The sequence below is a fragment of the Vulpes lagopus genome, chromosome 6 (genome assembly GCF_018345385.1).
Source record: "Vulpes lagopus strain Blue_001 chromosome 6, ASM1834538v1, whole genome shotgun sequence".
Classification (NCBI taxonomy): domain Eukaryota; kingdom Metazoa; phylum Chordata; class Mammalia; order Carnivora; family Canidae; genus Vulpes; species Vulpes lagopus.
The window spans coordinates 102,864,987-102,892,070 of record NC_054829.1 but is presented as its reverse complement, the minus strand read 5'-3'; the positions used below and the strand labels follow the sequence as shown (position 1 = coordinate 102,892,070).

At 33.6% G+C, this 27,084-nt stretch overlaps 1 protein-coding gene across 3 annotated transcripts in view; it reads left to right on the top strand.

Annotated features, from left to right (window-relative positions):
- Positions 1-27,084, top strand: part of TBCK (TBC1 domain containing kinase) — a 229,078-nt gene that overhangs the window by 139,737 nt on the left and 62,257 nt on the right. For all 3 annotated transcript variants that reach the window (XM_041758251.1, XM_041758248.1, XM_041758250.1), the window contains one exon: positions 13,365-13,540. In XM_041758251.1, coding sequence (XP_041614185.1) covers positions 13,365-13,540 — 176 coding nt within the window. The remainder of the gene's footprint in view (positions 1-13,364; positions 13,541-27,084) is intronic.

Below are 27,084 nucleotides of genomic sequence, written 5' to 3'. Positions count from 1 at the left end.
TGGGCCACTTTGTTATACCATACACAAAAACAAACTCAAAATGGATTAAAAACCTAAATGTAAGACCTGAAACCATAAAATGCCTAGAAGAAAACATAGGCAATAATTTCTTTGACATAGGCTATAGAAACATTTTTTCAATAATGTCTCCTCAGTCAAGGGAAACAAAAGCAAAAAATAAATTCTTGGGACTATACCAAAATAAAAAGCTTTTCCACAGCAAAGGAAACCATCAACAAAACTGAAAGGCAAACTACTGAATGGGAGAAGATATTTGCAAATGAAATTTCCAGTAATGGGTTGATATCCAAAGTATATAAAGAATGTTTATACAAAGCAACATAAAAAAAAAAAGCCTGATTAATAAATGGGCAGAGGACCTGAATTGACATTTCTCTAAAGAATACATATAAATGGCAAGCAAATAGGTACATGAAAAGATGGTTAACATCACTAATCATCAGGGAAATGCAAATCAAAGCCACAGTGAGATTATCACCTTACAGTAGGAGAATGTCTGCAATCAAAAAAAAAAAAAAAATAGAAGTAATTAGTGTTGGCAAGGATATGGAGAAAAAGGACCCCTGGTGTACTGCTGGTAGGAATGTAAATTGGTACAGCTAATGTGGAAAACCGCTGTACCAATTTTGGAGGTTCCTCAAAAAAATTAAAAATAGAAAAGGAAGGAAGGAAGGAAGAAAATTTTAAAAAATATTGTGAAGAAAAACAGTTTACTCCTAGGGTATACCCCTGTGTATTGGTTTCCTATTGCTCCTGTAAAAGCTACCACAAACAACACAGATTTATGACTTATTTTTTTAAGATTTTATTTATTTATTCATGAAAGACACAGAGAAAGAGACAGAGACATAGGCAGAGGGAGAAGCAGGCTCCCTGCATGTAGCCCAATGTGGGGCTCGATCCCAGGACCCTGGGATCACGACCTGAGCCAAAGGCAGCTGCTTAACCACTGAGCCACCCAGGTGCCCCTAGATTTATGAATTATACTTCTGGAGGTCAGAAGTTAAAAATCAGTCTGACTAGACAAAAATCAAGGAGTTGGGAGGGCTTTTTCCTTCCGGAAGCTCTGAAGGGAAAATCCATTTCCTTTTTGCCAACTTCTAGAGGCCCCGTTTGTCTGTGGCTCCTTCCTTCATCTTTAACACCAGCTGCATGATGTTGTCACATCTCTTTCCACTTCCTATAAATTCGTGCTCCTTCTTATAAAGTTACTTGCATTACATTGTGTCCCCCAGAATAATTCATGATGATCTTCCTATCCCCAGATTCTTAACTTAATCACATTTCAAGATTCTTTTGCCATAAAACAATATATTCATAGATTCCGAGGCTTAGGATATGTATATCTTTGGGGACCATTATTCATCCTACCACACTTAAGTAATATTTTGTTAAGAACTTTATGTCTGTGTTCATGAGAAATGTTGGGGTTTGTTTGTTTGTTTGAAATGTTGGGTTTTAATTTTCAAATATTTTCTCAGACTTGTATCAGAGTTTACACTGGGTTATATCAGGGTTACTTAAGGTTATAATCTTAAAACAAATGGAAGTATTCCCTCTTCTATCTTCAGAATGAATTTGTGTAAGATCGTTAGAAATTCTTTAAATATTTGATAATTTCCACCATCTCCACCTGTACTTTTCTTTGTGGGAATTCTTGTATTAAGAATTAACTTCTTTAGGGGGATCCCTGGGTGGCTCAGTGGTTTAGCGCCTGCCTTCTGCCCAGGGTGTGATCCTGGAGTCCTGAGATCAAGTCCCACATTGGGCTCCCTGCATGGAGCCTGCTTCTCCCTCTGCGTGTGTCTCTCTGCCTCTCTGTGTGTCTCTCATGAATAAATAAATAAAATCTTTTTTTAAAAAAAATTAACTTCTTTAAAAATGTGTGACTACACAGTTGTACTATTTCTTCTTGTGTCAAGTTAACGTCTTGTGTCAAGCAGTAAACTGTGCTTTTCCAAGGAGTTTATTTTATCTGCTTTCAAATTTACTGGTATTTAATTGTTCATAATACTGTATTGCTATCGTTTTACTGTCTGAGGTATCTGTAGTAATGTTTCCTTTCATTCTTATACTAATAATTTGCTCTTTATCTTGATCATTCTGCTAAAGTTCATCAATTTCATTAATATTTTCCTTGTTAATTTAACGTTTATTATTGTTTTTCTGGGGGTTTTTTGTCTTAACTCTTCTTTCATTTATATTCTTTGAATATAATGTGCCCTCTTTTCTTACTACTTAGAGACCAAACAGAATACTGATTTTATAACTTTCATACTTTCTAATATGACTGCCCCTAAACACTTCCTTTGCTGCATACAACAAATTTTGTTATACTGTCTTTTCATTATTGCTTTAAGAATAATTATTGATTTCCCTTTAACTTATTTTGGTAAAAAATATTTTTTGGTCAATATTTCAATTTTAAAAACTTGTTGAAACTTAATTTATGTGACACTTGTTACCTATCTTGTTAAATGTTTCATGTGCATATTAAAATAATGTTTATTTAAATTTTTTGAGTGAGATGCTTTATAAGTTTCAAGTAAGTCAGCAATGATATTTGGGTCTTCTTTATCCTAAATAGGCTTTTCCTCTCTTTGTTCTGTGAATTATTGGAGAGAAATATTAAACTCTAGCTATTATTACAGATTTATCTATTTTAGCCTTAATTCTGTCAGTTTTTGCTCTTATATTTTAAAGCTTTTTATGAAATGCATATACACTTAGGGTTGTTATGTCATCTTTATGGAGGAACTTTTTATCATTATGAAATGTGCCTCTTTATCTCAGTAATACTTCTTAGAGTCTGTTTTGTGTAATATGAATGTAATCACATGAACTTTCTCATGCTTTGTTCTTATAGTATTTTTTCTGCATTTTATTTTCAACCCATCTGTGACTTTAAGTATTAAATTTAGAAATATTTAAAATATATATTTATATTCTGTTACTTTAAATGTATTACTCTCAGACATATAGTTTTCTAGACATATAATTGAGGCATATATTATTTTTTGCTGTGTTTATCCACTCTGATACTCCCTTTTGAATAGAATGTTTAGTTCACTTGTCTTTAATATGGTTTAGGCATATTTCTAATTGTTCCATTTGCTGTATTTCTCCTCCTTCTTTTCTGACTTCTTTATGTTAATTAAATAATTTTAACATTTCATCTTAATATTTTTGTTGACTTTTTATTTTGCCTTTTGAATTGTTTTTGGTTATTGCTCTAGGAACTATGGTCTGTTTTCTTGACCTACCTACTTTTCACTGAGCTAACATTTTATAGTTTTATAGAAAATCTAAGAATTTTGTAAAAGTATGATTCCATTTACTTTCCATATTTTCTGGCATTGTTTTAATATGTTTTACATCTACATTTATGATAAACTTCACAATAAACTGTCATTATTCTGATTTTAAATAGCTAGTTACTTTTTAAAGATATTAAGAGAAGCTAAAAGATCATTTTTTTGTATTTTCCACCATATTTTTCCATTATCAGTGCCCTTCATTCTTTCTTGTAGATTCATGTTTCCTCTTTATTTTTGGTTTTTAGTGGATTGACTCTGTTAAGCCCCAATATAGGTTTATATATATATATATATAATATATATAATATATATATAATATATATATATATATTATTTATTTATTCATGAGAGACACAGAGAGAGAGAGAGAGAGAGGCAGAGACATAGGCAGAGGAAAAAGCAGGCTCTGTGCAGGGAGTCTGATGTGGGACTTGATCCTGGGACTCTAGAATCACGCCCTGAGCCAAAGGCAGACATTCAACTGCTGAACTACCTAGACATCCCTAGTATTTTATTTTTATCTTGCTTTTAAGACCTTTCAGTAAATTTCTGCTTCAAACAATGTATTTTTCTGTTCTAGTGTTTCAACTTTTTTATTGTTTGCATTTCTCTGGCCATTGACTTGACAATATTTTCCTTTAAGTCATTGAACATATTTATAGTAATTAAAGTATTGTCTAATAATTCTAGTTCTGGATCATCTTATAGGTCTATTTGTATGAACTTATCTTTCTCTTGATTATAAGTCACATTTTTCTGCTTTACATACGTAGCTTTGTTGATTATACAGGTGGATATTGATAAAGATACATTAAAAGGAATCTTGATTTTATCAACTTCCTTTAAAGGGTTTTAAGATTTGTTTTGCTAGACAGTTAAATAGCTGATGGGTTGTTTGGTTCATATTAATTTTTTTATTTATTAAGGTAGGTCTCTTAATTTTTTATTTAGTCCAAGAGAATGTGGCATGTCTATGTCCTTGAGTGAATGAATACCCAAAGTGTTCAGTGGGAACTGTCCCTGTGAGTGGGCCACCTCTCCAACACTCAGCAATTATCTTCCTGATGCCTCACTACTCAATACCATACTTTGAGCATTGTAAGAATTCACTTTTAGTTCAATTTAATTAAATAGCAAGGTGGCCTTTATGGACACAGTGGCACAGAGGAACATTATTTAAATCAAAACCTAATTTTAGGGGATCCCTGAGTGGCTTGGTGGTATAGCGCCTGCCTTCGGCCCAGGGCGTGATCCTGGAGTCCTGGGATTGAGTCCGACATCGGGCTCCTTGCATGGAGCCTGCTTCTCCCTCTGCTCGTGTCTCTCATGAATAAATAAATAAAATCTTTTATAAAAAAACTAATTTTGTACATTTTTAATTCTATAGTAAGCTTCATTTCTACAGCTACATTGTAAATAGAAAATTTGGGCAATGTAAATAACCTCTATAATAGCCATCAATCACTTAGGGTTTACAAAGCTTTTTAAAATGTTTTATCTTGTATAAATATCACAACTATGTTAAGTGGATTTTCTTATTATCTCCATTTTGCTCTTGAAATAACTGAGGCACAGTGATTTTATGAAATACTCATTATTATATAAATTGGTAACTGGTATTTGGAGTCCAAATTTAATACTTTTTACTATATGGGGGAACATGTTATTTGTTTACAAAGTAAGTTTCCAGATCAGCAATTTCAAACGATTCAATCTAGTATCTTCAGAAGTTTAGTTCTATCTTTCTAGGAATCTCATTTTAACTACTGTAATGACAAAGCATGGTGTTAGATAAAAACCTGATGTTAGGGAACTATTGGCCATTCATTTTTTTCCCCCATATGTTACTCCTTTCTCAGTGAACAGCAAATAAAAACTCAGTTTCATAAAATTTTTAATTCATTTTAAATACAAAGCATAGTCTCTACAATTTGTCTGCTCTTACTTAAGCAAGCCATGTTTTATGGTAGTAGTTTGAATATACAATATTATTTACTTCCTATCCTTAGTAGTTCTCCTTGCTACCTAATTTTCTAGCTGCCTCAAAGAGACAATTGTGGGCATATTATCTCAGACACAGATTGGGATGAAATAATAACCATACTGTTGTTAACTACAAATGAAAATTTCAGAGTGGGAAACAAAATGATTCAAATTGACCAATATGTTAAATGTCCTATCTAAATCAAGATATTCCACAATAGTTTCAATGGCCCCTCTTGTCATTATAATTACAGGATTAGGAAAAAGTTATTAATATTTTAACTCTTGCAAATCCAGTTTCTGCTTTATGTCCAGTAATACACAAGGAGATTTTTCTTAATGATAATGTTCTTTGGTGTGGAATGTATTTTGCATGTGGATAAAAAGTTATAATTTGTTATCCTAGTCAGGAAATAAATATAATTACAGGGATGATTTGATTACACATTTTTAACGTCATTCATTAGTTCTTTATTTTTAAAGAAAATTTTTTTTGAGATTTATTTATTTGAGAGAGGGCATGCATGTGAGCAAGTGAGTGGGGGGAAGGGCAGAGGGAGAAAAACTTCAAGCAGAATCTGTGTTGAGCGTGGAGACCAAGAGCTGGATCCCACAACCCATGAGATTATGACCCGAGCTGAAACCAAGAATCAAGAGGCCTAACCAGCTGAGCCACCAGGTACCTCATTAGTTCTTTAAAGAAAACAAAAAAGTCTAAAATAAAAACTCCATTTAGAAGTCCCCTTGGAGTTATCTACTCTGCTGTTTTTACTGATGTCACTTCTGTCACTGGTCTTTAGTTTTTTAATTAATAGACTTTATTTGAGGGACAATTTTAAGTTTACAAAAAAATTTGAACAGATAGTACAGAGTTCCCATATTTCTCCATTCCTCTGTGTGTAACTTACCATTTTTGACATCTTGCCTTAATGTGTCACATCTGATACAATTGTTCAGTCAGTATTGATACATTATTATTAACTAAGGTCTATTAACTAAGTTTACATTAGGGCAGCCCCAGTGGCTTAGGGGCAGCCCCGGTGGCTTAGCGGTTTAGCGCCGCCTTCGGCCTGGAGCCTGCTTCTTCCTCTGTCTCTCTCCCTCTCTCTCTGTGTCTAATAAATAAATTTTTTTTAAATCTTAAAAAAAAAAAAAACTAAGTATACATTAGGGGTCGTTCTTTGTTTTGAGCAGTTCTGTGGGTTTTGACAAGTGAATAATGAATAATGTCATGTATTTACCACTACAGTATTCTACAAAACAGTTTTACCACCCTAAATATCTGCTATGCTGCAACTATAAATTCCTTCTCAGTCTCCCCACCCCACTCTACCCTGGCAATCAGTGATTTTTTTTTTTTTTTACTGTTTTTATAGCTTTGCCTTTTCCAGAATGTCATATAATTGGAATCATAGAGTAGTTGGCTTTTCAGACTTTTTCCTCCGTGTCTGCATATAGCTTGATAGCCCATTACTTTTCATCACTAAATAACATCTCAAATTTTGGAATTTTGAAAGGTAAAAAATATTTTTTAAAAGGCAATCTCTTTCTAAATAAAAATCTACCAAGTGCAAAATTGTAACTGAGTTTATTTTTTTAAGATTTTTTTTTTATTATTTATTCATGATAGTCATAGAGAGAGGAGAGAAAGGCAGAGACACAGGCAGAAGGAGAAGCGGGCTCCATGCCGGAAGCCTGATGTGGGACTTGATCTCAGGATTCTGGGATCGCACCCTGGGCCAAAGGCAGGCTCTAAACTGCTGAGCCACCCAGGGATCCTTAACTGAGTTTAAAACAAGAAGGCAGACTAACTGGAATCTAAGGCTAATGCTTTTTAAAAATTTCAGGTGAAGTGCCAAAATTTTTCATGCATTCTATCTGGAAGTTTGTAATATCTCTGAGTTCCTACCATGTGCTGAAATAATATTATTTGTACTTCACAATGCTCCCAAGAATTAAGTATTTTTATCCTTATTTTATTATTGAGAAAAAAAGAGGCAGAAAAATGGGTTTGGCCAGCGCTATACAACTTGTAAGTAACTGAATTGAAATTTAAACCCAGATCATACTGCCTCCCAGGTTAATGCTCTTTCCAGTATGCCATTATTATTATATCACTTTCTAAGTAAATACCTTAAATGCCACTAGACCAAGAGCTAGACCATGGGAGCAAGGCTTCAAGCCCACCATACTCATATCCTAAATTCATTCCCACCCCTTTTAAACCAGAATCTTCAAAGTTTGAAGTTTTGTCATGTCTAAAATGTACACATGTACACATGTCTATCCCTACTCCCTTCTGAAACATCATTAAAGACAAACACTAAGGGAATGAAAAAAATATAACCCTAAGAACAAAGAGAATGTAAGAAAAGTATGAGTAAACAAGAAACATCAACAAAAATTTAGAAGATAGAACACAATTACATAAATAATAACTCACTTAATAAAAAGTAAAGACAACTGAAACCTTCCTGTAAAGGAGAATACTAGCCAGAAGCAAGCCAATTCTTGATGCAGAGCACCAAAAGCCTCAGGAATTGGAAGTGGAATGAAAATGAGACAGAAAAAACAAAACAAAACAAAAAAACGAGAAGAATTAATTCAATGTATGCATAAGGAGTAGTTTCATTCTCCCATTCCTGTAGATCTTTGCACCCATCTTGCTAGCCAAGTGTCTACTCTTCTGCCACCTAGCAGAACACTGGAAGATAGGAGGAAGATTTAGAGTATATGGACCTGAAGCCTAAGCAATGTAGAGAAGTAGCCCTCTCTAAGAAGATTATATTACATTACAAAATTAGACCACTAGAAGAACACCGAGAATGAGTAAAGAGATCATAACAAATTACAAAACAGAAAAATAACATATTTTAATTATTAATGTCAGATGCCTCTATATTTTTCCTTCCTTTTTGCTTCATATTAATTGATGATCTCTTCATATGACAATAATTGTACATATTTTCTATACAAAAAAAATAGATAATCAGTGTGTCCACTGGCAGTGTTGGTCGAAAATTGTTTTTTATTATGGATAGTAAGAATGCATGAAACATGACTTAACACAGGTAATACCCTCTGTTGTGATGCTACAGGTTTCTTTCTTATAAAAAGAGAAATGCTATTTTGTGAAATGCCTATCAAAAAAGAAAAAAGTTAATGATGCACTTATAACTGTATATGTAACATTGTCAAGTATATTACTAGAAGGAGAGTATTTCTCTTTTGATCAGGCATTATTGAGAACCAGATTCTCTGCTTAACAGTATTATGTGTTTAAAGTTTGGAAGAATTTTTAAGTCTGATTTTTGGCTGTGTTTATTTCAACTGTTTCTTCTATCCATAAACTTCTGGTGCTGGGATACATCATATTGCTTTACAACCTCTGCTCCTGTATGGTGGGTAATGGGAGTATTTCTAGAGCAATAACTTTACTATGCTGTCAAACATAAACAAAGCCAGATACTAGTTAAAGTGGTAAAGACAGATTTTAATCAGTGATATACTGTTGAAATAGAGGAGAGTTCAGGGGCACCTGGGTGGCTCAGTAGTTGAGCATCTGCCTTCGGCTCAGGTCATGATCCGGGGTCTTGGGATCAAGTTCCACATGGGGCTCCCCACAGGGAGCCTTCTTCTCCCTCTGCCTATGTCTCTGCCTCTCTCTGTGTGTCTCTCATGAATAAATAAATCTTAAAAAACAAAAACAGATATTAGAAAAAAAGTTCAGCATGAACTAAACAATTTGTACAGAGGTGACTGGCCATTTTAAAGAGAAAATGAGGATATATGGGGACTAGGGATGGGGAGGGGCTCAAAAGATTCAGGGAAATGAAAAATTACAAAATGTGAAGGAGGACCGTGTGAAACCCATCCAAGATTTGCTAACTGGCACTTACTGAAATTGGGGTTAACCAGATTAGAGACTTATTCCCTGGAGAGGTAAAATGTCCCCAGGAGAAATATTTTACTTAGGCCTCTTCTAACAAATGACTGTGTCTCCAGGCTAGCCAATAGTGGATCTACCAGTCACCAATACCTGCCCACATATACAGAACTTCCAATCTGAGTTTTTAGTGCTATGTTTTAAAATATGTAGAGTCCTAGATCATCAAACCTCTAAAGAAAACCTCCAACTAAAAAACACAGACCGGTACAAACAGAATAAAGGAATATCCTCAGAAAGGTAATTATGAGAAGATATGGCAACTATGACAAATCAGATTTAAGTAACAAAGAACAAAAAAGATTTACTGGAAATTAAAAATGATGTGGAAATGCAGTGAGCTTTCTAAAAAAAGAGTTAGTTGATAAAGTTTAGGAAATCTCTCTGAGAATAAAACAAAAATACAAATGGAAAGTAAGAAGAAAAGGCAAAATTATTAGAAAACTAATTCAAGATGTTCAAGATTTTTTTAATGAAAAGGAAAAAACAATTATTGCAGATATTAAACAAGAACTTTCTCTGTTAAGTGAAAGATTACAAAAGGACCATTAAGTACCTAGCATAATGAAGTGACACATATTTACATATATTATTATGAAATTTCAAAGCACCAGAGATCCTAAAAGTTTACAGAAAAGGGGAAAATCACATACAAATAATTTCCATTCAGAATCATCAGACTTCTCAGAAGACAAGGGAGCACTATTTTGCATAACTCTGAAGGGAAAAAATTCAACCCTAGAATACCATGCCTACTCCAACTATCAGTCAAGGGCAGAATAAATATATTAAAAGATATAGAAGATTTCAGAATAAATTGTCTCTTATGCACCCTTTCATAGAAGCTGCTGGAAAATGCATTCCACCAAAATGGTGGAGTAAATCAAGAAAGAGTAAATAATATCTTGTCTCTGAAATTAGGGATCAAATATAGGGGAGAGCCGGAGGGAATTAGATGATAGTAAAGAGAAGTGCCAGGACAACAGCTGTTAACTAGGTCTTGGAAGCAGTTCATAGCTATTAGAGCAAAAGAACAGAAATCTTCAGGAGAGATGTATTTCCCACCTATTCTGGCACAAATGAAATATGAGATGTGTTTTATTATTTTGGAAATAGTTTAGTCTTTCTGAGAGATATGATAGTAATGGATGAGGATAAAGAAAACAGGATTTAGAGAAGCTCTTTCAGAGTCACAAAGTTCTTCATGGAGCCTGGAATCAAACCTAGGAAACCATAATCCAGGGTACATGCTTCATTCACAATGCATTAATCAAAATTATAATGTAAAATAAAAAACAGTAGTACCCTAGGATAAGAGATTACTTATTAAGAATAATTGCATATTTTGATGTACAGTTTTGCAGAGTACAGTTTGCGTAATATTTTGGTTATGATAAAGGACTTTGGAAGGATTTTGAGATGGAGAGGAGACATGGGTCAAGTGAATGGAGAATGGGATATCTGCCAGTACTAATAATCAGGGTGGAATTGGGGTGGATGCCAGTAAATTCTCAAGATTCAATATAAACCTTTTATGGTATTGGTAGGGTGTTTTTTTGAAGTAGATACAACTGACTTTTCCATTGCTAGTGATTTAATGACTGAACTACAACCTCTGATCTGGATCATTGACTTGAATTCAAGCTTTTACAGGGTGACAGATGTGTCAGACTGATTTGAGCACTGTAGATGTAAAACCTATGTCTGAAATTCTTTGGAGATTAACAGTGTTAAATGGATCAACTTTTTAAAAAAATTACAGGAATTTTTTCTCTTTAGCTTGAATTTTTTATCTTAACCATATTAACTGGAATTTTTCTAAAATGAATTGAGCATATCTCTTTCTTAAGTGGAGTAGAGAACCTATCTTGAACTTTGATTTTTCTTCTGATTGGTGTCTGTGTGCTTCTCTTTGTGAAGTATCAGGTTGATAATGTTACAGAGCTTCTTAAAAATACATTTCACTATATTTACCATTGCTCAAATAAAAAGACTCGTGTCTCAAAACATGTTTAATTGTTTGAGGTTTTTTTATTTATATATTTTGTGTTAGGAAGAGGGTGATGAAATCTGACCTCTATGTAGCCATGGAAGTGACCAACTGTGAAGTTGGCAAACATCACTAATAACAGATAAAGGAATGCTTAATTGAGTAACTGGTCTTTCCGGGCCTCCTGGCCGTACACCAAATCTAAATGAATTGAGAAATAAACCCTTATAACCCTTTAGAAACCTCAGACATTCTATTCAAAATAATGCATTTACCATATTAAATCATGTAGCTTCCTTATGTTTTAGTTTCTTCATCTTCAACAGAAATGAGGGGGATTACAATATCTGTCTAGAAGAATCATTGTGGAATGCCTGGATGGCTCAGCAGTTGAGCGCCTGCCTCAAGGCAGGGTGTGATCCTGGAGTCCTGGGATCAAGTCTCACATTGGGCTCCCTGCATGGAGCCTGCTTCTCTCTCTGCCTATGTCTCTGCCTCTCTCTCTCTTTCTCTCATGAATAAATAAACAAAATCTTAAAAAAAAATACAAAAATCATTTTAAGAATTATATGTTTTAAGCAAAAGTATAAAATTCCTCTCATATAATAGATGCTCAATAAGTGTTCATTTATCTTTTCCGAGTGTTTTCCTCCTCATAAAAGTAGGTAATCATGAATGCAGCATCCACAGAATTGGCTTAAATGCATATATCTTTTTTTCCTTATATATAAGTTCCTTGTTTCAAAAAGAGAAATAGGGAACTCATCCCTTTGTAATTTAAAATATGAAGTATTTTTTTTCCATTGTTTACATGAGCTGACACACTTGGACTTCTGCAAAGAAAATGAGAATATCTGCCATTTACTAGTGTTAGGAATATAGGTAGGGAAAAGCTAGTCCACACTAAACTCCTTCATCCTAGTCAACTTCTTGAATTTCTACTGCCTTTCTGGGATCTGTCCACTTTTTCCATATAGGAACAGCTTATCTCCATCAGGAATATTTATCTCCTGAAGAGCTATAGTATCATCAAAACACACAAACAATAATGTGAAAGTGTAATAACCTTCCTATATATATATATATATTAGCTCTGTATCAAAGATGTATAAATTTCAAATCTGAGAAAGAAAAGGAAATCTTTGAAAATGTTCTTTTAACCATTTTAACCAAGTGCATGTAATTTTTCTATATGTGAAACTTCACTTACACCTTTCTTCATTTAACTCAGGAAATTATTTTAAAAATTGAAAATTAAAAATAAAAATAAATAAAAAATAAAAATTGAAAATTGAGGAGCACCTGGGTGGCTCAGAGGTTGAGCATCTGCCTTTCTCTTCAGGTCATGATCCCAGCGTCCGGGGATCAAGTTGCCCAGCAGGCTTCCTGCTGGAAAACTGCTTCTCCCTCTGTCTATGTCTCTGCCTCTCTCTGTGTGTCTCTCATGAATAAATAAATAAAATCTTTTTTAAAAATTGAGAATTAAGTGAGAAGTAATCAGAGAGGGAGACAAACTATGAGAGAATCTTAACTATAGGAAACAAACAGGGTTGCTGGAGAGGATGTGGATGGAGTAATTAGGGGATGGGCATTAAAGAGGGCGTGTATGTGATGAGCACTGGGTTTTGTATGCAACTGATGAATCATTGAACTCTACATCTGAAACTAATGATGTACTATATGTTGGCTAATTGAATTTAAATAAAAAATAAAAATAAATAAAAATTGAGAGTTGATATTTTAATAAATTTTGCCCTGCTTATTTTATATCTCCTTTAATAGGTGAAAATAAAACTTTTAGTATACTTTATTAAAAGTCATAGTGAGCTGAATCTTTTACCTGCCCACTCCCAAGCTCTAGCCTTCCCCTCCCCAACCTCTGTTTTACTTTGAAAAAGTGAAAATATTATCAGAGTAAATCAGTCTCACCATAGTAGTCCATATATGCTGATTCATACCTACATTATATTTTCACTGACATCTTTTCTAACTGGGTTATCATCTTAGCCATACTGGATATATGCATTTAGGAAAGAGTGTGATTTTTACATGAACATAGCAATTCAAATTCTAAATGTTTACTTTTTTAAAAAAAATTTCTATCTAGAAATCGACATTGAACGCTGTGTGCGAGAATCAATCAACCTGTTCTGTTGGACTCCTAAAAGTGCTACTTACAGACAGCATGCTCAACCTCCAAAGCCAACTTCTGATAGCAATGGTATCAGAAGTTCGACACCTTTTTTCTCCACTGAGTGTCCAGATCCTCCAAAAACAGATTTGGTATGTATGTGCAGATTTAAGTTACAAATTCTGAAGGAAGATGGATGTTAAAAATGTAGTGTTGCATGATTATTGCTCATAATGTTATCACTTTTGTCCTCTTAGCATAGCTATTTTCTAATATGATTGTATTTATGCAGCTTTCAGAAAACCTTGATGTCTGTCCATTTAGTTTTACAGTTAAGATTATATTATACAGTGAAGATTATATATATTAAGATTATATTATATTATTACAGTTAAGATATATTCCCTCAGGTAGCAAGTTTCACATTTTGTCTATGTAATCATAGTATCTCAGCTTATTCTATACTAAAAGAATTACAGAAGCAAAGGAAGAATTATAAAAATAGAGAAAGACGGGCGCCTGGGTGGGTCAGTCAGTTATGTGTCTGCCTTCAGCTCAGGTCATGATTTGTAGGTTGTGGGATTGGGCCCCACGTAGGACTGCTTGGGAGAAGGGGAATCTGCTTTTCCCTTTGCCCTTCTTCCTGCTCCTGCACTTGCTCTCTCCGCCCAGCCCCCACAATAAATAAATAAATGAATGGAGACAGAGGTCTTAGTATATAAGAATAAGAATGTATACTTACTGAGCACTGATTGACAAAAAAAAATTGCATTTTTAAAAACTTGTCAGGTTTTTCAACATTATTGTTCTTATTTGGCTTTATAAATATGGTTGACTAAGGTTTCTGTTATAATAATTCATATATTTCAAACATTCCAATATTACCACAATATCTTAATTATTTCCATGAAGGTGAATTTCAATTAACATATATAGAGAACTTTTTAGATACCCTAATAAATTTAATAGGATAGGCTCTAATTGTAAAAAGGAACATTTTAATGATAAAACATTTTCAAATTCTCTTTCATGTATGTTAAACAATAGAATATGCTGCTAGATATTTTTGGAACTAAATGTTTTTGCAAGAACTTGCAATTTTCACCCCTTTGCTCTTTCTGTAATTTTTCATGTTCCCAAAATAGGAGGGCATCCTTGTTTTCACATTATCCCATCATGATCAAATTGTATTTATTAAAGATAAACATGACTTATATAAACATGACTGTGGAGTTGAATACAAAGTAGTTTTAGTAATTACAGTCCTTGCTTCCAGAAATATAGATGATAAAGAGGAAAGCAGCTACATGAAAAATTATGGTAAGATATTTCAAACATCATAAGAGATAAAATTAGAATAAGAACCTATACTAGCAAATAAATATTTGCGTTACAGTTTTCCAAAAGTAGATGAAGCCACCCAAGGAGAAATAAATTCTCGAACACTGGAAGTGTTCCAGGTAATATTACCACCTAATGGATTTTGGTACAGGAATTCACTTACCAGCAAAGGATTGTTCTAGATGACCTATAAGATAGCTTGAAATTGGGGCACCTGGTGGTTCAGTTGATTAATAAGCATCTGCCTTCAGCTCAGGTCATGATCTTGGGGGTCCTAGGATTGAGCCCTGGGTCAGGCTCCCACCTCAGCAGGGAATTTGCCTCTCCCTCCTCCCCTTCCCCTACTCATTCGCACTCTCTGTCTCAAATAAATAAATAAAATCTAAAAAATAATAGTATAGCTTGACACTCTGAAATTTAATGATTCTATATAAAAATTTATTTATAGTTCTCTTTTTTTCAAATTGTAAAGTATCTTCACAACAGAAACGCATTAATTCTCAACTTCATACTAGAGAGCTATCCTTTGGCAGATGAGCAGTTTTTAGCAAACTTTAATGGCATTTAATGAAGGGAAACCTGAGTAATTATAAAAATTAGTAAGATAACACTGAGTTGGGAGTTGGAAAAATTAAGTAAAAATAAAAGTATAAGAGAACTAATATATCTAAATATTTGGTGTTTCCTTTAAAAAATGCTAGAGTTTTTAAATGTAGACCCATCATTTAATCCTCATTAAGAACCTATAATGAAGTATGATTATCTCTGTTTTATAATGGGAGCATGAAACTAAACTCAGAAAGAGATTAATAGTTTATATAGCTAGTACATATAACACCAGGTCTTTAAGACATCACAGGACGTGTTTTTTTTTTTTTAATGACTTGAACTATATACAATCTGCATACCATGAATTTCACCCTTTTCAAGTGTAAAATTCAGTGGAGTTTAGAATATTCATAAAGTTTTGCGACTATCACTACTAATTCCAGAATATTTTCAATATCCCAAAAGAAACTGCATCCATGCTGAGTCACTCCCCACCTCTCTCAACCTTTTGCAGATACTAACCTTCTTTATATCCCTATGGATTTACCTATTCTAAACATCTCATAAAAATGGAATCATACAATAACATGGCCTTTTGTTTAACATATGTTTTCAAAGCCTACACATGTGTCAGTACTTCATTTCTTTTTATGGCTGAATAATATTACATTGTGTGGTTATACTACATTTTATTTATCAATTCATCAGTTAATGGACATTCGATTTATTTCTACTTGTTAGCTATTATGAATAATACTGCTACAAACATTCATATGTAAGTATTTCATGATTTGTTTTCACTTCTTTTAGATATATACTTAGTAGATTTCCTGGGTAATAGGCTAACTCTATGTTTAACTTTTTGAAGAACTGCAAAACTGTTCTCCCAACCGCCTGCACTATATTACATTAATCTTAGCAATGTATGAAGGTTCCTCCATTTCCACATCCTACCAATACCTATTTTATCATAGCCATCTTAGTGAGTATGAAGTGGTATGTCATTGTGCTTTTGATTAGCATTTCCCTAATCATGTTTCACATTTCTTCATGTATTAACCATTTATATGTCTTCTTTGGAGAAATGTCTATTTAAATCCTTTGCCCATTTTTTTTAATTTTTTTTAATAATAAATTTATTTTTTATTGGTGTTCAATTTGCCAACATACAGAATAACACCCAGTGCTCATCCCGTCAAGTGCCCCCCTCGGTGCCCGTCACCCATTCACCCCCACTCCCCGCCCTCCTCCCCTTCCACCACCCCTAGTTCGTTTCCCAGAGTTAGGAGTCTTCATGTTCTGTCTCCCTTTCTGATATTTCCTACCCATTTCTTCTCCCTTCCCTTCAATTCCCTTTCACTATTATTTATATTCCCCAAATGAATGAGACCATATAATGTTTGTCCTTCTCCGATTGACTTATTTCACTCAGCATAATACCCTCCAGTTCCATCCACGTTGAAGCAAATGGTGGGTATTTGTCGTTTCTAATGGCTGAGTAATATTCCATTGTATACATAAACCACATATTCTTTATCCATTCATCTTTCGATGGACACCGACTTACTTACTCAGCATAATACCCTCCAGTTCCATCCACATCAAAGCTCAGGAACATGGCTCTGAGGGGCACTGACCACCTGCTGTGTTTCACTCTGTGAACTATCTCAACATCCAAGAGCCTGTTGCCGCCCAGCCCTGTGGCAAGTCCAAATGGCTCCACCTACAAAATCCAAACACTCCTCCCTATCTAGTCCAAGCCACCATCATCACGTCTTGCCTGGGCAACTGCAGCGGCCTCCTGTTGGGCCACCTGCTTCCACTCTGAAGGAGTACTTTTTATGAGATTTTTATTCTGCCATTCTCACTGACCCCAATCATATCCTATGCTGTTTGTCCTCTGCATTCTAATTCTTGAGTGAAACAAAATGGTTGAGAGATCATTGATTTTTCAAGATCAGAAAAGGGGGCACCTGAGTGACTCAGTCAGTTAAGTGTCTGTCTTTGGCTTAGGTCATGATTCCAGGTCCTGGAATTGAGTCCTTCATTGTCACTCCTTTCTCCCTCTTCTCCCCACTCACTCATGCTGTCTCTCACTATCTTTGTCTCTCTCTCTCTCAATATCTCTCTCTCTCTCTCTCTCTCTCTCTCTCAAATAAATAAAATCTAAAAGAGAAAAATAAAGATCAGAAAGGAATATTAACAGTTCAGAAAATATGAGACTTTCATTTTGTGATGAAGTAAAATTTTACTAAGAAAAGTTGCTTCTTATTTTAAACTTGAGGAAGTGGTTTTAAATCCCTACCCCTACACCCTCTGTGAAATGAGATTTTTTTTGTTTAAATGGTCTAATAGTTTGAATGTGACTAAACCCAAATTGCTTTTTGTATTCCTAATGATGGTAAGTCATTTTCTAAATCTTTGTCATGCAAAACAAACTTTTATATGTACTCTTAAATCAGATATTTTATCCCCAACAACAACAATAGTAAGAATGAAGAGAAAATACATTACATTATTTACATGAAATGTTCCTATCTGAAGAATACTCAAGTATTAGTTCATTTTTCTTTAGAATTTATTTTATTCCTTTTTATATGTTTCAACCATAAAAAAAAATATAGTGAATGACGTAAAGACCAATACATTATTTTTTCAGTATTATGTTTGAATACATATTACCAAAACAGACACCCTTGTAGTTGCTGGGGATATAACAATGGGGTAAAAAATGTACCTGCTTCCATAGAATTTGCATTTTATGGAGGATATACAGACAACAAGAAAAAATAAACATTTGATATGTTACTTGGAAATAGGTTCCACTGAAAAAAGTAAAGAATAATAAGGAAGATAGAGAATGCCAAAGAGAAGAAGTTGGAATAACATTAAAGAAGGATTGTTATTTTATATGAGGGACTCAAAGAAGGTCTAGCTGATAAGACATTTAAGAAGAGAAGGGAGTGAGAGGGTAAGTTGCATAGATTTCTTGGAGAAAAATGTTCCATTTTGCAGGTGCAAAGATGGTGGCATACTTTGTAGGGCAAAAGTAAGGAGACTATGTATAGAATGGAATGAGTGAAGAGGACAGTAGAAAGTAACAAACTTAGAAAGATATCAATGGATAAGATCTTGTGTAACCCTTAAGACTTTGACTTTATGCCAAATAAGATGAGAAGCTGTTGTAAGATTTTGAGCAGAATGGTGACATGATGTGACTTACATATGAAAGGATTATTTTGACCACTGCATGGAAAGGAGACTATAGAAAGACAAAGGCAAAACAGAGACCAAGGAGAAAGTACAGTGGTTAGGACCCGAGGGTCTAACATTGGAGGTGATGAGAAGTAAATATATTTGAAAACAATACTAAGATTTCTGCTGCCTGAATGTGAGGTATAAAAGAGAGAAGAATCAAGGAGGACTCCAAAGTTTTTGGCCTCGTCTAAAAGGATGGTGTCTTGGTGTTTTCATTTACTGATTAAGGAAGACCATAGGAGTAGGTTGGAAGGTAGAAAATACTTTGAACATACGGATTTAGCAATTATTAATTGTCCATAACAAAGAATAAATATATTATTAGTTTTATGCATAATATCTTTATGCTTTCTAGTTGATTATTACTGGCATAATAGAAAGATTATTATTTATTTTAGATTCACTTTATAGCTAGCAAACTTGTTTGATTTTCTGGTTTTGTTTTGTTTTGTTTTTAAGACTTATTTATTCATGAGAGCTACAGAGAGAGAGAGGCAGAGACAAAGGCAGAGAGAGAAGCAGCCTCCCTGCAGGGAACCTGATGCAGGACTCAATCCCGGAACCCCCAGGATCATGACCTGAGCCAAAGACACTCAACCACTGAGCCACCGAGGCACCCCTGATTTTCTGTTTTTAAGAGACTTTATTTTATAGAACAGTTTTAGGTTCACACCAAAATTGAGCAGTAAGCTCAGGGATTTTGCTTATATTCCCTGCCTCCACACATGCATTGTCTCCCCCATTATCAACATCCTCCACCGAGTAGTACATTTGTTACCACTGATAAAACTACATTGACAATTGTTATCATTCAAAGTCCATAGTTTACATTAGAATTTACTCTTGGTGGTATACATTATATGGGTGTGAACAAATATATAATGACATGTATGCATCATTATAGCATAGAGTAGTTCCAATGCCCTAAAATTTTACTGTTAGACCTGTTCATTCTGCCCTCTCTCCCAAACACTAGGAACACAGATCTTTTTACTATTTCAATAACTTTTCCTTTTCCAGAATGTCATAGATTGGAATCATACAGTGACTGACATTTCATTTGGTAATATGCATTTAAGTTTCCTCTGTGTCTTTTCATGTCTTGATAGCTCCATTTTTTTTGTGCTGAATAATGGTTCATTGTCTGGATGTACCAGTTTTTTAACCATTCACCTACTGAAGGACATCTTAGTTCTCCTAAAGTTTAGCAATTATAAATAAAGCTTCATTAACATACATGTGCAATTTTTGTGTAGACAAAACATTTCAACTCCTTTGAGTAAATACCAAGTATTATGGAATTTTCTTTTTTTTTATAATAAATTTATTTTTTATTGGTGTTCAATTTGCCAACATACAGAATAACACCCAGTGCTCATCCCGTCAAGTGCCCCCCTCAGTGCCCGTCACCCATTCACCCCCACCCCCACCCTCCTCCCCTTCCACCACCCCTAGTTCGTTTCCCAGAGTTAGGAGTCTTCATGTTCTGTCTCCCTTTCTGATATTTCCTACCCATTTCTTCTCCCTTCCCTTCTATTCCCTTTCACTATTATTTATATTCCCCAAATGAATGAGACCATATGATGTTTGTCCTTCTCTGATTGACTTATTTCACTCAACATAATACCCTCCAGTTACATCCATGTTGAAGCAAATGGTGGGTATTTGTCATTTCTAATGGCTGAGTAATATTCCATTGTATACATAGACCACATCTTCTTTATCCATTCATCCTTTGATGGACACCGAGGCTCCTTCCACAGTTTGGCTATTGTGGACATTGCTGCTAGAAACATCGGGTTGCAGGTGTCCCAGCGTTTCATTGCATCTGAGTCTTTGGGGTAAATCCCCAACAGTGCAATGGCTGGGTCGTAGGGCAGGTCTATTTTTAACTCTTTGAGGAACCTCCACACAGTTTTCCAGAGTGGCTGCACCAGTTCACATTCCCATCAACAGTGTAAGAGGGTTCCCTTTTCTCCGCATCCTCTCCAACATTTGTGGTTTCCTGCCTTGTTAATTTTCCCCATTCTCACTGGTGTGAGGTGGTATCTCATTGTGGTTTTGATTTGTATTTCCCTGATGGCAAGCGATGCAGAGCATTTTATCATGTGCATGTTGGCCATGTCTGTCTTCTCTGAGATTTCTGTTCATGTCTTTTGCCCATTTCATGATTGGATTGTTTGTTTCTTGGTGTTGAGTTTAATAAGTTCTTTATAGATCTTGGAAACTGATTTTCTTTTTAAATCTAGTAGATTGTGGATTCTCTTGGATATTTACAAAGCTAATTAAATCATATAAATATATATATAATATCTTTCTAGGTACTATTTTTATGATTACGTTTTTGGGTTTTTTTTGTCTTATTGCATTGGACAAGACCTCTGGTATAAAGTAAACTAGAAGTGATGAGAGTGGATAGATTTGCTTTTACCTAAATTTAATGAAAATTCTTATAATTTCACCACTAAGTTTGATGTTTTTGATAAATACTCTATTTGGGTGGTGGATTTATTTTATACAGAAATTTTTCCCTTTCTTTTTCTCTTAATAGAGTGCTTATCATGAGTGTTGAATTTTATCAAATGCTTATTCAACTGGTAAGGATTGATTAGGATCACCCATTCTTCTCCTTTAATACAACAATGTGTGGGGTACCTAGGTGACTCAGTGGTTGAGCAGCTGCCTTTGGCTCAGGTCGTGATCCAGAAGCCATGGAATTGAGTCTAGCATCAGGCTCCCCACTGGGAGCCTGCTTCTCCTTCTGCCTGTCTCTGTATTTTCCTCTGTATCTATCATGAATAAATAAATAAAATCTTTTTTAAAAAAATAATGTGTAACATTATTTATTAAAATTTCTGATATTAAGTGGTCTTTGCATTTGAGATAGACTCTACTAGGTCACTACAAAAAAAAGAAATACTGACTATATTTTATTTGCTATTATTTCCTTATAGTGAATTTCTGCATCTATATTCATATGTGAAATAAATTTAAAATTTTTTTGTCTGTCCTTGTCAGTCTTTACTCTTAAGATTATGTGGCACTTGGGTGGTTCAATCACTTAAGCATCTGCCTTTGGCTCAGGTCATGATCCCAGGGTACTAGTTCTCCCTCTCTCTCTGCATCTCCCCCCACTTGTGTGCTCACACACACTGTCTCTCAAATAAATAAATAAAATCTTTTTTAAAAAAGATGATATTTCTTTTTCCCTTTTTCTACTCTCCAGTCAGTTTGTATAAGAGGAATTATCTGTTTCTTATAGATTGAGTAAAACCTGTCTCTAAAACCATCTGAGCCTATTGTCTTTTAAATAGGGAGATACTTGATTATTCCTTCTACTTGAGTCAATTTATGTTACCTTATGGGTTTTTCTTAAAATTATCCATTTAAATGCCAAACTTATCAGAATTATTTTTAAAGTGTCTATTTTGTTGGATTTTTATATTTATATAATTATTCTTTCAAAATATTTTTAATTTTTTTTACATTTTATCTGAAATTTTGTCACCCTTTTCTATCCTTCTGCTTATTTGAAGTGTTCTTGTTCAGATGTTTAATGTAATAGAAAGTAGATACAAAAAGATAATGTATGCATGTCTATAAAAGCATATTCATTAAATTAAGGATAATCATAATTCAGATTTTATACTATATATGTCAAATTCTAAACAGGTAAAAAATAGCTTTTTAAAACTGAAACATAAACTGCACTCTGACTAGTAGAATGGAAGCTTGAAAATAGCTATGAGAGGAAAATTCTAATTAACATTAATTTATACATGCATCTATCATATTTATTCCCTGAAGTAGGCCCATTGTAGTAGATAAAGCATGAGCTTGGCTGTTAGATGGACTTGGTTTTAAATTTCACCCTGCTCCTTTGGTTTTATAACCATAAAATCTTATAATCCAGTTTCCTGTCTGAAAAAGTGAACATAATTATAATAATTCCCACCTTGCAAAATTATTTTAGGAGTGATATATGTAAAATAGTTCAGTGTCTAATATGTAATAAGCACTCAAAAACAGTAACAATTATTATTACATATTTACTAATTAGAGATTAAATGTTTCAACTTTGAAAACTACCCAAGAATTTTATGACCATCTTTTTTATCTAAATAATATGTACAAAAGATGCTCTGATATTCCATTTCCACTCAGCTATGCTAGCTTTATTTCTATAACTTTACATTTAGAAATCACTACAGACACTAAGGGGAGTGAGGGAGAGGGAGGCCGGCTCTCCAAAAAAGGAATCTTTCTGGCAGTTTTACCTCAGTAATTTCAGTTTAAGATTTCACTTTGACCTTTACTTCTTAGTTTTAATACTATTTTGATCTGGAAACTACTAAAGAATTGCCAAAAGAATTATTTCATCTAGTGCCAATGTCTTTCCCATCAACTTTTCCTTAAATAGCTAAGATTCTGCTTCACAATTCTGACCACAGCTTATTAATTTTAAAAAAATATAGGTAGACAGATTTATGTGTAAAAATACATATATTTATATGTGTGTACATATATATTTATATGTACACCTTTATATCTTACCTTATTTACCTTTATACAAATATATATAAATATAAATGTGTAAATATATAAATACAAATATATAAATATATTGTGTAAATATATAAATATATATACAAATATATATGCAATATATATTTGTATAAATGTATATATAAAGGTATGTAACTGACAAATAGAATGAAATGGATTTACTGAAACTGAATATATTTTGAAATTCCTACTTATAAGAGATAAATGAACTAGTAGGTTGATAATAGATTAGTGGCATTATTTTGAAAATTAGTTTAAGCTATAAGGGAATTAGGATGGGGAGAGGAATGAAAAATCACACACTCGAGAACATTTAAGGTTGGGAAAATAAATACTCATGATTAAATTAATAATTTTCCATATTGGGGGAAATTTTGTGGTACAAGCTATGACAATTGATCTCAACATTTATTTTCTCTTTTGGTAGAGGTACAATATATGTATAGTGATTTTCAATTTGTAACAAAACTCTGTCTCTCACCACCAAAGTTTCTTTGGGGTATATAAGTAATTTATATAATTATCAATATCCTTTACCAACCTTACCTTTCTTTCCTATCCTTCCTATCCTTTCCCCAATTTACTTTTTAAAATTTCATTTTTTAGTTGTTCTTTGGCCTCTATTTTCAGTATGTCCATGTTCGAAAATGTACACCCAAGGGAGAGTGAAGCATGGTTGAGCCAAGCTGAGTGGTTTTTTTTTTCTTTTTCTTATTCTGAGATGAATTCTTTGCCAAGGCTCTGCTTTGTGTGTATATATATATTTTTTTCTAATAAATGTTTAAGCATTAAGTGGAATAATTGGAAGGAAAGTGGGCATTATAACTTAGTGCTTTGACTATAAGATTTGGGGAAGGTAGGAAATTCTTAGAATTGTTCAGTTGAGATATTTGGCCATGCCTCATTATCACTATTGAATTGTTGATGAATATATTTAAAAAAAAAAACTGCTGCTGATTCAATCTCAGTATTAGCTTTAAAAAGCAGTAGGATTGCATGTGCAATTTTCAGCTCCTCAAGAAATTTATAGACATATTAAAGAAAAAGTATATCAGAGACATTAGGTCTCTTGAATCCAATGGAACTATTGTGAATGTGAGTGACTATGTGCTTTCAAAGGCTACTTTTATCATTAAATTTGTTCTCTGTTTGGTTACATACACTTTTTTGTTAGATGTAGATTATTTTTGAAAGTACGTAACATCACCACAGTGAAAGCTACTACATTGTATTTTTGCTACTGTCTTCCATCATCTCTTTGAGATTCAAAATATCATAGAATAAGTTAGCAGCTTTTACAAAATATACCCAAGTTCAGTTCTTCTATGTCTTCATATTATTACCACCTACATGTAATGAAAAGCCATTCCTATTGTTATCTGTATAGTACTTATTGGACAGATGTTATTTTTAAGATATTGTTATACATCTGTACTCAGAAATAAATTTATTTAAGTGATCATGATACTTTCACCAAAAGAAAAAAAAAAAAAAAGATGACAGTTTTAGGCCACAGGTAAATTTCAGTATATTTTATGAAGTGGAAATAATTCAGATGACATTCCTCAGATCATTATTTAGTCAAATCGGAAAGTAATAAAAATAACTTCTTACTACTTAGAAATTAAAAACTAACTAAAAAAAATTAAACAACTTCTTAATTCTTCAGAAGGAAGAAATTCCAAATGAAAATTCTAGAGTATCTAGAAAATAATATGAGAACCCCATATATCAGAACATATGGGATACAGCTAAAGTGGACATTTGTCTTAACACATAATGCCTTACACATAATAGATATTTTGTGATTGTCCTTATCAACTCATTTAAATGAGCCTTTGAAATATAGGGTTTATGTAAGTAAATGACATCAAAAATTCATTTTTCATTATCATGAACAATCTCAATACTCTCCCAATAAAAGGTGTATGGAAAATAAAAATAATATTACATATTTATCTAATTTTGTTTTACTTATTCTTTCTAATGCATACTGAACTTTGGTAAAGAGCCCATTCACTGGAATAGGTCACATTTCCTCTGCTAACAAGCGAATTTGCAATACTGTGGAGTTCTACTGTTAATGTTCTGGTATATTAAGTATATAGGCCAAGATTTTACTATAATACACACCTTATAACTTTATGGATATTAAGTTCTTAAGAGATTGAAGAAGCAGGGTAGTTGTAATTATACACAATAAAATAAAGGAGTTCTTAAATACACAGACCTGAAATTATATCTTTAATAATTTAATGTAGTTATTCTAATCTGCATCTAGCCATCTTTTGCTTTGAATGTACCTTTCTTGAATTCTATAGTCTAAGCCTACCAGAAATCCTTTCTCCTTGTTGGTTACATCATCATATTATGTATGCAAGTTGTATTTAATTTTTATTACACTTTATTTAATGATGAGTTTTGCCATTTCAATAATATGTTCTACTCTGTCATAAATATCATAGGGAAAAACATATAACTTCATATTAATAAAATGAAGCTCTATAAGTTGCTGAAGAGGAGTGAAGATCAAAAGAAAGGGCAGAGCCAAGGAGACGACATATCCTTGTACTCTGAACTTCAGCTGACTTTATTGGGTCTGTATTTTAAGTAATTTTGACCCCTTATTCTGAGAAGAATGGTGTTAGTGGAAGCTCTTAGTCTTTGGCAAGAAATTCCTTAGTTGAGAGGACAATAATTCCACTAGCAAGATTTCTGAAGTCTGCTAATGTTGAAACAAAATCTTGATATGAACAGTCATTCCTAAGCAGAGCTAATCATCAGAGAATTTCTTTGATCTCTCTCTAAACTAAGTCAGGTTTTTATTTCTGTTAGTCAAAGAGTGAACTCCTCCAAGTTGGACGGAGCTGATGAGAACTTGTTTCTGAAGTTAAGGAAGAGAACAACATTGGTCAGAATCTGACACTTCATCAAGAACTGTTTGGGTTAAAATTACCTGCAAAAGCCGTATCATTATATTAAAGAAAGTGAAGTTTAATGGATAAAGGTTTACTATTTTTGAAATCTATGCTGTTATTCCTCAGTATTTAGTAGTATAGCTGATTATTTTCTTTACATATAATTAATCTTTTTATCATTTATAAAAGTCTGTCATTATATTTTAATCCATTCACCATAATCAGGAGATTACCAGATTATTTCGTTATTATTCAATTAGCTATTTATACCTGAGAGCTGAATTAAAATTCCCAGGCAAATTCTTAAATTCTTGGTGATAAATATCCTCGCATCCTTAAAAAAAGAATAAATGATTGCAAGATTATTACATTTTTGTCTCAATTCCAGGCATGTAGATCTAAAGATAGAGAATAACACATTCTACAATAGTTTTTTTAAATTTACATGACTAAATTACTCCATTATGTACACACACACACAAGGAGCATATGTATCTTATTCTCTATCATATCTATCTTATTCTTTTTTTATTTCATTTAATTTATTTGAAAGAGAAAGCTTGAGTGTGGGAGGGGAAGGGACAGAGGGAGAAACAGGCTCCCCACTGAGCAGGGAACCCACTAATGAGGGACTCAATCCCAGGACCCCAGGATCATGATCTGAGCTGAAGGCAGATGCTTAACCAACTGAGCAACCCAGGCACCCCAACACCTATCATTCTTATGGTCACTTCACTTTGTGCTCTACTTTCTCCATCCCCCTGACAAAAGTCACAAATTATTTTTTAGACAAGCTTGCCATCATCTCTTGCCTGTTTTCCTAACAATAATTTCCTGCATCCATTCATGTTCCTCTCTATTCTTCAGACTTCAACCAGCAAAATCTTGTTACTTTTTTTTAAATTTCTTTTACTCAAAGCAACAGCAGTTCATCATCTCACACTTCTGGAGGCTAAATATCCAAAATTGAGATGTTGGTAGAGCCATGTACTCTCTGATGGATAAACAGGTGAATCCTTCTTTGCCTCTTCTAGCTTCTGGTATCTGCCAATAATCCTTGATGT